Here is a 13,653-nt window from a genome sequence, read left to right as displayed (position 1 = left end):
GAATTTGGTATCCCTCCATGATCTCCAGCATACGATTTCCATTATTATTATCATTACAAGGGAAACTAGAAATGCACTGTCTTCGAGATGCCAACTTGCGCGCCTTGCACACAAGCAGGCCATGTATGGCCTACTTGTGCGTACGACGAGTCCTAGAGCTCTCTGCTGTCTGGGTACGACTGCTGCTCTGAGTCCTAGAGCTCTCTGCTGTCTGGGTACGACTGCTGCTCTGAGTCCTAGAGCTCTCTGCTCTCAACCATGATGTGCGCTCACCACTGCTGGTACGACTGCTGCTCTGAGTCCTAAAGCTCTCTGCTGCTGTTTGCGTAAGACTGCTGCTCTGAGTCCTAGAGCTCTCTGCTGTCTGGGTACGACTGCTGCTCTGAGTCCTAGAGCTCTCTGCTCTCAGCCGATTGCAGTACCTGCGCGCTAACAACTTATGGAATAACTGCTTCAACGCCTGCACAAATCGCCATTGCTAGGCACGCAAGGCAGCAGTTTGTGTTGTGTGTGACGCAAGACCAGAACTCTCAACCTGCCGATATACAGTGTGAAGATGTCTTTAAACATCCACTTTAACCCTGAAGCCCGCTGTGATATAGAGCGACGAAGAGGCGGTGATAGATAGAAAAATATAGAGTGAGTTCCGGTTTTCTGAAAACTCAGATCTTCTGAGTGTCCATGTTCCTTCATGTCGAAGGTCTTTCTCCACAAACACATGAAGAGGAGCCACAATGGCTGCTATGTCCAAATGCTGAGAAAGGGACACATGCCCTCAGTAGCCTGCCATCAAATACCCAGCCAGAAACAAGGAGACACAGATGAACCAACATATTCCAGTCATCAACCGTTTACAGTAACACCACCAGGGGAAGTAAACACACGTCAACCGACAGGAAAGGATACCTGTAAACAAGAGTGTGACAAGAATGTTAGTATGTTAAGTAAGAGACAACGGCGTAGAGACAACGGAGAAAAACATTTCCGCTGCGATCAGTGCGACAAGAGCTTCAGTCAGTTGGGTAACTTGAAGGCACACAAGCATCTCCACACTGGAGAAAGGCCATACCACTGCACACAGTGTGACAAGAGTTTCAGTCGCTTGGGCAACCTGAAGAATCACCAGCGTGTTCACACGGGAGAAAAACCCTTCCGTTGTAAACGGTGTGACAAGAGTTTCAGTTGGGCAGATAGCCTGAAGAGACATCAGCATGTCCACACCGGAGAGAAACCATACCAGTGTGAACAGTGTGACAGGAGTTTCAGTTGGCCGGCTACCCTCAAGACACACCAACGCATCCACACCGGAGAAAGACCTTTCAGTTGTACACAGTGCGACAAGAGTTTCCGCGTGCTGCACCTGCTGACGACGCACCAGCGCATACACACCGGTGAGAAGCCTTTCGTCTGCATACGCTGTTACAAGACTTTCAACGAGTTGGGTAATCTGAAGGCGCACCAACGCCTCCACACCGGAGAGAGACCTTTCAATTGTACACAGTGTCACAAGACTTTCAATCATTTGCATCACATGAAGACACACCAGCGTATCCACACTGGAGAAAAACCCTTCTATTGTCACCACTGTGACAGGAGATTCAGCCGCTTGGACAACCTGAAGGCTCACCAGCGTATTCATAACGGACAAAAGCCTTCCCTTTAAGAAGAGGTGTGTGTGTGTGTGTGTGTGTGTGTGTGTGTGTGTGTGTGTGTGTGTGTGTGTGTGTGTGTGTGTGTGTGTGTGTGTGTGTGTGTGTGTGTGTGTGTGTGTGTGTGTGTGTGTGTGTGTGTGTGTGTGTGTGTGTGTGCGCGTGCGCATGCGTGCGCACAAACTTTGTCCTAACACAAGGAGGACGCAAATTCTGATTGGCCAGAATGAGATGTTGTATGATGATGATGTACGATGATAAGAGCGCCCCTCACTTCACACGGGTGTGATCTTTTATTCATTTTTAATGTAGGAAAAGAAAATGGGATTTTGACCCATACAAAGTGGTCTGTGTCCCACAAATGAGGGTCCCGGCCCACTGTTTGGGAAACAGTTTTTTCCATCCCGATGACAGTTTTATTTGTATTAACTCTTGTCGTTTTCTGTCCTGTGTGCCCTGGGCGGAGCAGGGCGAAGATCGAGAAGGAGAAGAAGGAGCACGCCAAGCAGCACGGGATGATCCGCACGGAGTTCAGCGGCGGGGAGATCGCCGAGGAAATGGAGAAGGAGAGGAGGATGTTTCAGCTGCAGATGTGCGAGGTGGGTTTCTCCCCCAGTCGCTCTGGGTTCATTGCGAACCGGAGGTGTGCACCCGGCGCTATGGCCTCACGACGAGCTAAAGACATTGATTGGGCCACTTCCTTTACAGGTGTTGCCAATTATCATGCTATGTTCCATTTAGTGTTCCCGCGATTTCAAGTACCCCCATATCTCTCCATTTGTACACTCGTAGAGTTACACATCCATAAGGGGCCATTTGGAACCCCCTCGAGCAACCCCGGAAGCTAATTTGAGTCCTTCCAGTGAACGCCACAAGCACAATATTAGTAGCCTGGCTAATAAGCCAGACCGTTGGCAAAAGAAAATTGCCTGCCGGCGGATTACGGTCTGGAGAGGCTCAATTGTACGCCCATTTCCTACACCAGAGAACTGGTGTGGCCAATCGGGACACGGTATGCAATATGGGCAGGCTTTGGTACAGTGACGTTCAATGCTTGAGACCTTTGACTGACAGTAGCTCTGACCAATTGGGTCAAAGAGAAAATGTTTGAACCCGCCCCCCAGGAAACAAGATCCATACACAGCATCTCCAGACTCAAATACCACACGACAGTGTGATTTGAGTCTGGCTTATTAGCCAGGCTACAATATTAGCACTCAGACTTGGTTTGACCAGAATGAACCAGAGCCGGCATTAGTATCTTTGGTAACATCTACAAAGGAAGTAAGGAAGAGGCCAAATTTGTTAGGCATAGAACCTATTTCGAATCTATTACGATTCACCTCTCGGGGGGCTTTTCAGGCAGGGAGCGATTGACGCGCCTGGTAATTCCTTTTCAGTGAGAGGCGGGCGACTAATTGGGAGGTGCCGACAATCTATCGAAATGAACAGAAACTAGAATAAGAAACATTTCACCTAAATAATGAACATATTACAGTGCATTTAATTCAAATGGAGAAGAGATTTAGCAGTATGCTGTGGAAGATGCTCAATAGATAGATTTGGTATACTAGTGTAAACTACTGTGAAATCTCATACCGTTAAACATCCATGGTCAGTGTTTACTGATGGATGGATGTGTGTGGTGTGCACTCTGCTCAGTGTTTTATGGTGTGTGTGTGTGTGTGTGTGTGTGTGTGTGTGTGTGTGTGTGTGTGTGTGTGTGTGTGTGTGTGTGTGTGTGTGTGTGTGTGTGTGTGTGTGTGTGCGTGTGTGTGCGTGTGCGTGCACTCTCTCCAGTACCTCCTGAAGGTGAATGAAATCAAAGGGAAGAAAGGAGTGGACTTTCTTCAGAACCTCATCAAGTATTTCCACGCTCAGTGCAAGTAGGTACACGTCTTTTCTTTACCATTCTCTGCTACTGACATAGATCGCCTGCTGTTACTGCCTGGTCAATTCAACGTCTTATGTATTGAATTGTCCTCTCCTCCTCTCTCTCAGTTTCTTCCAGGATGGTTTGAACACTGTGGAGATGATGAAACCTTCTATAGAGAAACTGGCGACAGAGCTGACTGGAGTAAGAAGACACCTTTCTTTCCTTTCATTCCATCCATCCACAAACATTGTTTTTTAGCTGCCATTTTGATGCGACATGTCGTTTTTTTTTTTATATATTTCAAATATTAAAAAACATTGTATGCGATTATGACAATTTTTTATCAGCTCAAGTAATTGGACCCCACTTTACTGTAACATACGTGACCTCTGACCCCCTGGGCGTTGTGTGATGTCACAGATCAAACAGACGCAGGACGGTGAGAGGAAACAGCTGACTCAGCTGCGGGACACGCTGAAAGCCTCGCTGCAGTCTGACCAGAGAGAGGTGAGTGAGTGGGAGGAGCTACTTCACCCATTTATCAGTGTCAGCAGATGGTCCGTCATCCAAAAAATAACTATTTTTTTCACCTATCGATTACGGTACTCAGCCCATGGAGTCGGAGAGTCGGGGACTTGAATTCATGGATATTTGTTTTGTTTTTGTCACATTGCTAAACCCATAATTTCTCTTTTTTTTTAAGACATTCTTTGTGGCTTAGGGTACAGTTACAGTAATGTGACAGGAAAGGGGGAGAGAGATGGGTGGGAAGACATGCGGCAAAGGCTGACAGGCTCGGGACTCGAACCTGCGGCATGCCGCCAGGCTGGATTACCGGCCTAAGTGCCTGGACCGCTCAGGCCCTGGACCACTCGGGCCCTGGGCCGCCCAGGCCCTATAAGACCATAATTTTGATGAGCCTCAGCATTCAGCTATGGCTGCCCCCCACTAATAACTTAAATACCGTCGGGTTGCAGGACGGGCAGACCAAAACCAACCCGGGCTACAGTCTGCACCAGCTGCAAGGGAACAAGGCCCATGGCACGGAGAAATCTGGAACCCTGTACAAGAGGAGCGAAGGGTGAGTACTGAGTATCTCATCACCCTGTACAAGAGAAGGGTGAGTATCTCATCACCCTGTACAAGAGGAGCGAAGGGTGAGTACTGAGTATCTCATCACCCTGTACAAGATGAGTGGAGGGTGAGTACTGAGTATCTCATCACCCTGTACAAGATGAGTGGAGGGTGAGTACTGAGTATCTCATCACCCTGTACAAGATGAGTGGAGGGTGAGTATCTCATCACCCTGTACAAGATGAGTGGAGGGTGAGTATCTCATCACCCTGTACAAGAGAAGGGTGAGTGTCTCATCACCCTGTACAAGATGAGTGGAGGGTGAGTATCTCATCACCCTGTACAAGAGAAGGGTGGGTGTCTCATCACCCTGTACAAGATGAGTGGAGGGTGAGTATCTCATCACCCTGTACAAGATGAGTGGAGGGTGAGTATCTCATCACCCTGTACAAGAGAAGGGTGAGTGTCTCATCACCCTGTACAAGATGAGTGGAGGGTGAATATCTCATCACCCTGTACAAGAGAAGGGTGAGTGTCTCATCACCATGTACAAGATGAGTGGAGGGTGAGTATCTCATCACCCTGTACAAGAGGAGCAAAGGGTGAGTATCTCATCACCCTGTACAAGATGAGTGGAGGGCGAGTATCTCATCACCCTGTACAAGAGGAGCAAAGGGTGAGTATCTCATCACCCCGTACAAGATGAGTGGAGGGTTAGTATCTCATCACCCTGTACAAGAGGAGCAAAGGGTGAGTATCTCATCACCCTGTACAAGATGCGTGGAGGGTGAGTATCTCATCACCCTGTACAAGAGAAGGGTGAGTGTCTCATCACCCTGTACAAGATGAGTGGAGGGTGAATATCTCATCACCCTGTACAAGAGAAGGGTGAGTGTCTCATCACCATGTACAAGATGAGTGGAGGGTGAGTATCTCATCACCCTGTACAAGAGGAGCAAAGGGTGAGTATCTCATCACCCTGTACAAGATGAGTGGAGGGTGAGTGTCTCCAAACCCTAAAGGCCTATTCATACTCCAGTTTTAGGTGATAACAAGGTGACCACCGAAAACGACATGACGTCATGCCGTGGTGATAAGAGGGCCTCCTATGCCCAGCTTTGTGTGTCTGTGTGTACGTCATATAGTGACGATTTGATTGGCTGAGCACAGAATGCTGATGTATGATGAAGTATGGTGATAAGAGCGCCCCTCACTTCACACAAGTGTGATTTTTGTTTTTACTAAAAGGTCACCGTATCACCTGAAACTGGAGCATGAATATCGAATAGGCCTCAACCCATTTTGGGCGGGAACCCCTTTTGGTGTTTTAAACATTATGTTATAATTTAGCTATTGAAAAATAGCAGATCTACAAGCTCATAGCGCGCCACCGAGTGGCGTGCTACGAGCTTGTAGGTCTGCTATTTTTTGAAAAATCGTGAAAATATTTATTTCAGGAAACTGGAGGATTTAGAAGAAACTTTTTAAATTTCGAGGTCAGGCCTAAATGGGTTAACCCTGTACAAGAGGAGTGAAGGGTGAGTGTCTCCTGCAATCACCAACAGTGGTGGAATACAACTAAGGGCACATTCACACCAGAGCCTTAGATATAGACAGAGCTACGCAAACTGCGTTCACTTCATGGGGCTTCAGTCCAATGGCGGCTCTCCTACGTGGACTTCCATTATAACCAACTGGGCCAAGTCCTGGACCGGAAGTAGGCAGAAATGCATTGGACTCGGGCAACAGCCCAGCTTTAATGATCTTAAATCCCTTTGTTTTGTAGTAATAGTACAACATAAACATTAAAGAGACTTTAATTGTTACTGTACAATACTTTAAAACAGTTGTCATGTTGCACACATGCTTAAAATAGCTCTTATTTGCGCCGCCCTCGTTGAAAACAATGTATTTCCAACTCCAGCTTGTCTCAGTCCAGGCTGCATGAACAGCGCTCGAGCGCTCGGTTTCTGCCCCCTCAATATCGTAACTCTTCTATTAGATGGCTCTGATTCACACTATGGTCCCAAGGTGCGCACTCACTCGTGACCCGGTGGGCCGCGACCGTAGGGGGCCGCCATGATAAAAAAAAAAGAAAAAACAGGCCAATAGGCGGCAGGCCACCAGGAAAGGTCCGGGCGTGCTGCCATTCTGCCAGTGCCATCATGATAATTTCACTGTACCTGTATCAGTGAGTGACAAATAAACCCTCTACAAAGGGTTGTGTAGTTGTCTGTTGGTTTGTATCATTTATGTTGTTCTGTAAAAGTGGTGGTATTAGGGCTTGTTGGTTTGTGTGTGCCTCGACGGAGTGGGCGGTAGAGTTTCTGCTAACTGCACGCTGGTTGTGGTGGGCCGGTCTGGGCCAAATTCACGCGAAAATGACCGGGCCGAATTTTTGTCCCAGTCCAGCCCTGACCACTTGGCAGATGTTGTGGTAGTGTGAATGCTGCGTACCGTACGTTCCCCGGAGCGGATCACCCAACCATTCCCCGGGACCGCATGGAGGTATAGTCTCGGGACCACTTGAAGTGTACTCTGATACGCATCGCTGCAATGTGAAAGCATTGAATACAGTTGAATGAAGTGTACTCGGGTGCGGAAGAATCTAGGCCAATGTGAATCATGGCCAGCGGGGACCAGCCAATCGTATTCGGGAACACTCAGTGTGAATCTGCCCTATTGACTCTAAGTACAGTACATGCACTCACGTACTGGACTTTGAGCACTTTTTGTTTTTGAGGGGCGCTAGCCCCTCCTATATACAGCTTTTGTCTTCACACGTCTCAATATTTGCCATTGACAATGAAAGGAGAAATTAGGTCAAATGTCTGCCAAATATGACGTAGATTTGTACGATGACAAGAGCGCCCCTCACTTCACGGGTGTGACTTTTATTAAGCACTGGACTTTAAGCACTTTTTTTGCGGCTTTCGCCTTTATTTTTGAGTGGTGTAAACCACTCCTACAACTGGCTTTTTTGTGCAGAAAAAATTAGCATGGTTGCTATGTTCAAAATAATTTCTGACGTAATTAAATCACACCCGGGTGAACTGGATGACCGTAGCAACCATGCTCATTTTTTCTGCACAAAAAAAGCCAGTTGTGAAATCACATCCGGGTGTGATTTCATTACGTCAGACATGATTTCATTACGTCAGACAGACCTTACACCACTCGTTCACACGGGTGTGATTTTTATTATATTTTTGAGTGGTGTAAACCACTCCTACGACTGGCTTTGTTAGTATGTCTGTCTGTTCGTACCAAAAAATGAGCATGGTTGCTATGGTCACCCAGTTCACACGGGTGTGATTTCATTACGTCGGACATTACGTCAGACCACAGCTGATCAGTCTATATAAGACCTTACACCACTCAGTTCACACGGGTGTGATTTTCTTTTATAGAGACAGACAGTAGGCTGACAGGAAATGGGGGAGAGAGATGGGGGAGTGACATGCAGTAAAGACCGTCGGGATCGGGAGTCGAACCCGCGGCACACTGCCAGACTCGGGCTACCGGCCAAGGTGCCTGGACCGCTGAGCCACGGCCCAGGACTTTAAGCACTTCTAAGCTGTGCATAGGAGGGGACAAATTGACTAAAGCTTACAAGAATGAAGTAAAGCTTTTTGTTAAATACACATTTTACCTCTTATTTAAGTTATTTTATACCATTTTGGAATCGAAATAATAGGGAACCGTTAAGAACCGGAATCGATAAGCATAACCTGGAATGCGTATCGGACTCATAACAATCCTAGACGATACCCATTCCTGGTTGTGTCCCTCAGGAAGGTTTGATGTGTGACGGTGTGTCTTGTGTCTCATCAGGCTCAGGTATGTTTGATGTGTGACGGTGTGTCTTGTGTCCCATCAGGCTCATGAAGGTTTGATGTGTGACTGTGTGTCTTGTGTCTCATCAGGCTCAGGAAGGTTTGATGTGTGACGGTGTGTCTTGTGTCCCATCAGGCTCAGGAAGGTTGGATGTGTGACGGTGTGTCTTGTGTCTCATCAGGCTCAGGAAGGTTTGATGTGTGACGGTGTGTCTTGTGTCTCATCAGGCTCAGGAAGGTTTGATGTGTGACCTGTGTGTCTTATCAGGCTCAGGAAGGTTTGATGTGTGACCTGTGTGTCTTGTGTCTCATCAGGCTCAGGAAGGTTTGATGTGTGACCCGTGTGTCTTGTGTCTCATCAGGCTCAGGAAGGTTTGATGTGTGACGGTGTGTCTTGTGTCTCATCAGGCTCAGGAAGGTTTGATGTGTGACGGTGTGTCTTGTGTCTCATCAGGCTCAGGAAGGTTTGATGTGTGACCCGTGTGTCTTGTGTCTCATCAGGCTCAGGAAGGTTTGATGTGTGACTGTGTGTCTTGTGTCTCATCAGGCTCAGGAAGGTTTGGCAGAAGAGGAAATGCTCCGTCAAGAACGGTGTCCTCACCATCTGTCACGGAACGGTAAGGCACCCCCCCCCCCCATTCTCTTCTCCTGACGTCACTCGCTCATCCCCTTGGGTCACGGAATTAATTTCTATGGAGAATAACATGAGAATCGTCTTGTATAAGAATTGTGGTCCAAAAAATAAAAATAAACAAACATGTCTCTGCGATATTGTCGGGGAGGTGGTTCTGTATCATTTACGACGTGACCCGGAATGATTAATTCTTAGAGACTTCTCGCCGTCCGTTGATGCTTCATAGGTCAAACCGCTGTGCTGATTTGATTATTTTTGCAACACAGATCTTGTATGAGGAGATATGAAACACGTCTGTGGGAATTCAGAATGGGGTGAAAAAACGAACGTGACCCAGGCAGGATGCGTGAATTACGTCAGACTTTAGTGCTCTATTCATTGGTTTCCTTGGATTGAGACCTCGCCCACCCTCCCGCATGCTCCGCCCCTCAGCCCAGTTGCATTTTTTTTAATTTCTCCCCCAAACCAATGAATTGAACCATGAGCTCTGGGTTTAGTTCATTTTATTTATTTATTTTACTCTTTTTATTTTTTTTTGTACTTTATTTTTTTGAAAGTTTTTTGCCGAAGAGCCAGACAGCCAATCAGGACAGAGCATCGTCATACAGAAGAGGAGGAGGAGGAGGAAGAGCAGGAGGAGGAAGAGCATAAGGAAAAGGATGGCAGAGAAAAGGGTGGGCACCCCTTTGCGTGCCCAAAATAGGGTGGCCATGCAGGGATCATATGTGGTTAACACCCCGATCGCCCAGGACGAAGTTCACCGTCCTTTCAATTGGTAACACCCAGCGCCCAGGACGGAGTTTTATCAAAAAGACGGAGGTTATTGATATCAAGACCGATCGCATCGCTCCACAGCCTGGGAGCGCCTGTTGCGCAACATTCGATGTTGCGTAACAGTGGGACGTCATCGAAAATGTTCCCCCCCTGTTTTGCCGACGAGACCGAAAATCTTGAAACGTTAATAACTCTTGATCTAAATCATCCCGTCCAATTATAAGAAAAGATCATGTCTTAGACGGCCCAACACTGTCCCGTCGCTAGTAGCGAAAGATTTAATCATACCTCCCGTTGTCGATCGGCTCTAGAGTGTTTTGGCTACATTTAGCTGCTACAGCCACATCCGGGATAACATCCGGTCCATCGGTAAAAAGTGCTCGGATACTATAAATCGCCGGGCGCTATGATTTAATGGATTAAATAACCCTGGGCGATCGGAGTGTTAATGAAAGCATGAAATGGTGGTTTTATTCTCTAAAATCAGCTAACGTCCAAAGATCTGTTTCATGCAGATTTGTGTGTCTTTCCTGCATACAGACATGACAACATAATTTTTTCCGCTGACTCACGTCTTCAGACTCACAGCTTCAGACTCCACCTTTACGGGCAAGCTACACCAGGCTTTTCTCGCGCGTTTACCCTAAACGCGCATTCAACGCACGCGTTTAGGGTAAACGCGCGCGTTTTGTGCGCGAAAAGCCTGGTGTAGCTTGGCCGTTAGCCCAGCACTGGCCCTAGCCTCGACAACCTTGCAGGCTTATCCAAAAGGCTAAAAATGTAATTTAGATGGCATGTTATGTAGACGGATGCCAGGTCATTACTGACCTGGCATCCCGTAGTGTTTATGGTTTCAATGTACGGATATTGTACTGTTAGACTGATGTGGGTGCTTGGTCTACTTATGATCCTATAGAGCGTCGCCTTTCAGAACAACGAGTGGCCCAGGATATAATTCCCCATTCATTTTCCCCATAGGCTTTTCAAAAAGTATTTATTTAACCCATTTAGACCTGAGCTCGATCCTACAAATGCCTTCAAAATCATTTCACGTCAAGGATCCCCAAAAATATATGTAATTGGCCACCGACCCCCCATCTGAAAATATGTTGTTCCAGTGACCCCCCCAGAAGCAAAGATTTGAGTTAAAAACGTTCACTCTGAAAGAATATATTTTCAAGATTTTTCAAAAATAGCAGATCTAGAAGCTCGTAGCGCGGCACTCGGTGCCGCGCTACGAGCTGGTAGATCTGCTATTTTTCCACAGATAAATTATAACATAATGCTTGAAACACCAAAAGGGGTTCCCGCCCAAAATGGTTTAAAGACGTTTACACCGTGGACAAAGCCAACTCGGCTCGTGAAGAATCATGACAATAAACACAATGTTTTGGGCCAAAGAAAAACAAAACAAAATAGTGTTGTACCCTGCCTTTTTTTTCCTTCTTTATAATTATTTGATCTGCCCAAAACATTGTGTTTATTGTCATGATTTGTCACGAGCCGAGTTGGCTTTGTCCGCGACGTAAACGTCTTTAAATAAATACTTTTTGAAAAGCCTATGGGGAAAATGAATGGGGAATTATTTCCTGGGCCACTCGTCGTTCTGAAAGGGGGCGGGACTGCGTTGCTTTATACAGTAGGTAAAGTATTTCCATGCTTTTGATGTATTACCTTGTTCTTGCTTACTGTACATCGCTCTGGAGTGTCTGCTAAATGCCTAGATTATAAATTGTGTTGTTCACATTTCTATTATAAGCCAAACGGTGGTGGAGTCTTTGAACATGTGTGTTTGTCCTTGCAGGCCAACAGACCTCCTGCTAAACTCAACCTTCTAACCTGCCAAGTGAAGAGAAACCCGGACGAGAAGAAGAGCTTCGACCTGTTCTCACGTGAGTCTGAGTGCAGGTAGCCATGGAGCTCCACAACACTGTGGCTCGGGATCTGCTATTTTGGACAAAAATCATGAACCTTTGTGTGTTTTTGTTTTGTTTTTTTGCTTTTGATTTTGAGCGGTGCACAATGAATAGCTTTGTGTGTCCCTTTGTCCGTATGTTCCGGGGACCCCCACACGGTAACTTTGCCATTTCTGAAAGGTTTTTTCGGTCTTGTAGTGTACAGTACAGACTACAGAGCACAGTACAGTACACTACAATACAGTACAGAGTACAGTAACTATAACAATACACAGTATAGTACAGTAACTATAACAATAAATGTATAGTTGCACTGCTCAGTTCACACAGGTGTGATTTTTTTTCTTTGCTTCTGGGGGTGGGGGGGGGGGGGGGTCATATTTTGATATGGGGGTTGGTGGCCAAATGCATTTACATTTTGGCTGTCCTTGACATGAAAGCGTTTGAGCACCATATATATTGATATATATAGTCGAGTAGTAACATGAGCTTTTCAGAATACTGCTAGGATTTAGAAGACATTTGTAGGATCGGGTCCTAAGGTCTTATTGGGTTAAGTTACAGACCCGATGTTGAGAACACGATGGTGTAAAGTGGTTCCCAAACTTTTCATAAAAATTGCTCCGTGATCTGTTTGAGAACACAGTGGTGTAAAACATGTCCCAAATGTTGAACATTTGAGGCCTTAAGAGCTCATGTTGTTCCTTCCTACAGATGACCGAACATATCACTTCCAAGCAGAGGATGAGGCCGACTGTCAAATGTAAGGACACGCCCTCTGTCTGTCTGTCTGTCTGTCTGTCTGTCTGTCTGTCTGTCTGTCTGTCTGTCTGTCTGAGCACAGTATAGTACAGTAACTATAACAATAAATGTATAGTTGCACTGCTCAGTTCACACAGGTGAACCGAGTGCCACCGAGTGGCGCGCTACGAGCTTGTAGGTCTGCTATTTTTGAAAAGAACGACTGACATAGAAACATAGCTTTTTCAGGAAACTGTCAGGATGTAGAAGACATTTTTAGAATCTGATCTCAGGTCAAAATGGGTTAAGTAGTATTTAATGATCTATCTGTCCATTAATGTCTTCCTGCCTTGACTGTCTGTCTGTCTGTCTGTCTGTGCGTCCGTGCGTGTTCCAGCTGGATCTGGGTCCTTCAGAACTGTAAGGAGGAGGCTCTCAACAAGGCGTTCAAAGGGGGCGACCAGGAGGAGGGGGGTGAGAGCAACATGCTGCAGCAGCTGACGCGGGCCATCGTGGACGAGGTGAAGAAGATGAGCGGCAACCACATCTGCTGCGACTGCGCAGCGCCCGGTGAGTGGAGCGCTGCACTGCTGGAAAGTAACTTTTTACTCGTGTACTGGCATTTTGCTTTACAGGAGTATTTGTTGGGTGGTGGCAGCATCAATTAGATGTTTTTTTTAATGATAGGGGCAGGTATAAATAAGATTTATCTTCTTCCTGCTCCTTTTCTTTTCTGTATGGAATATGTAAAACAATAATAAGTACAAAGTAAAAATTAATATGATCATGTAAAACCATAACTGAAATGAAATAAATAAATATGATATGATATGATATGATATTTAACCCATTTTGACCTGAGATCAGATTCTAGAAATGTCTTCTACATCCTGACAGTTTTCTGAAAAAGCTATGTTTCTATGTCAGTCGTTCTTCGATTTTTCTAAAATAGCAGACCTACAAGCTCGTAGCGCGCCACTCAGTGGCGCGCTATGAGCTTGTAGATCTCCTATTTTTCAATAGCTAAAGCATAACATAATACTAACGCCAAAAGGGGTTCCCGCCCAAAATGGATTTAAAAAATGTCAGTACTTTTACTTCTACTCCGCCACATCTCAGTGGCAAATGTTATACTTTTACTCCACTACAATGA

At 46.2% G+C, this 13,653-nt stretch overlaps 1 protein-coding gene across 4 annotated transcripts in view; it reads left to right on the top strand.

The window, feature by feature from the left end:
* Nucleotides 1–13,653, top strand: part of LOC306941344 (arf-GAP with SH3 domain, ANK repeat and PH domain-containing protein 2-like) — a 46,436-nt gene that overhangs the window by 15,455 nt on the left and 17,328 nt on the right. For 3 of the 4 annotated variants that reach the window (XR_013792125.1, XM_079526763.1, XM_079526762.1), the window contains exons 6-15: nucleotides 2,119–2,248; nucleotides 3,450–3,535; nucleotides 3,651–3,726; nucleotides 3,946–4,032; nucleotides 4,503–4,606; nucleotides 8,983–9,052; nucleotides 9,627–9,743; nucleotides 11,648–11,735; nucleotides 12,474–12,522; nucleotides 12,898–13,070. Coding sequence is in view for 3 of the 4 variants with exons in the window: in XM_079526763.1 (XP_079382889.1) it covers nucleotides 2,119–2,248; nucleotides 3,450–3,535; nucleotides 3,651–3,726; nucleotides 3,946–4,032; nucleotides 4,503–4,606; nucleotides 8,983–9,052; nucleotides 9,627–9,743; nucleotides 11,648–11,735; nucleotides 12,474–12,522; nucleotides 12,898–13,070 (980 nt within the window). In the remaining variant the exon portion in view is untranslated. The remainder of the gene's footprint in view (nucleotides 1–2,118; nucleotides 2,249–3,449; nucleotides 3,536–3,650; nucleotides 3,727–3,945; nucleotides 4,033–4,502; nucleotides 4,607–8,982; nucleotides 9,053–9,626; nucleotides 9,744–11,647; nucleotides 11,736–12,473; nucleotides 12,523–12,897; nucleotides 13,071–13,653) is intronic. The other variant, XM_079526764.1, reaches the window with a different exon arrangement.

This window comes from Electrona antarctica (genome assembly GCF_951216825.1).
Source record: "Electrona antarctica genome assembly, chromosome: 17".
NCBI lineage: Eukaryota > Metazoa > Chordata > Actinopteri > Myctophiformes > Myctophidae > Electrona > Electrona antarctica.
Note: the sequence above shows the minus strand (reverse complement) of the source record. Positions and strands in the feature narration are given on the sequence as shown.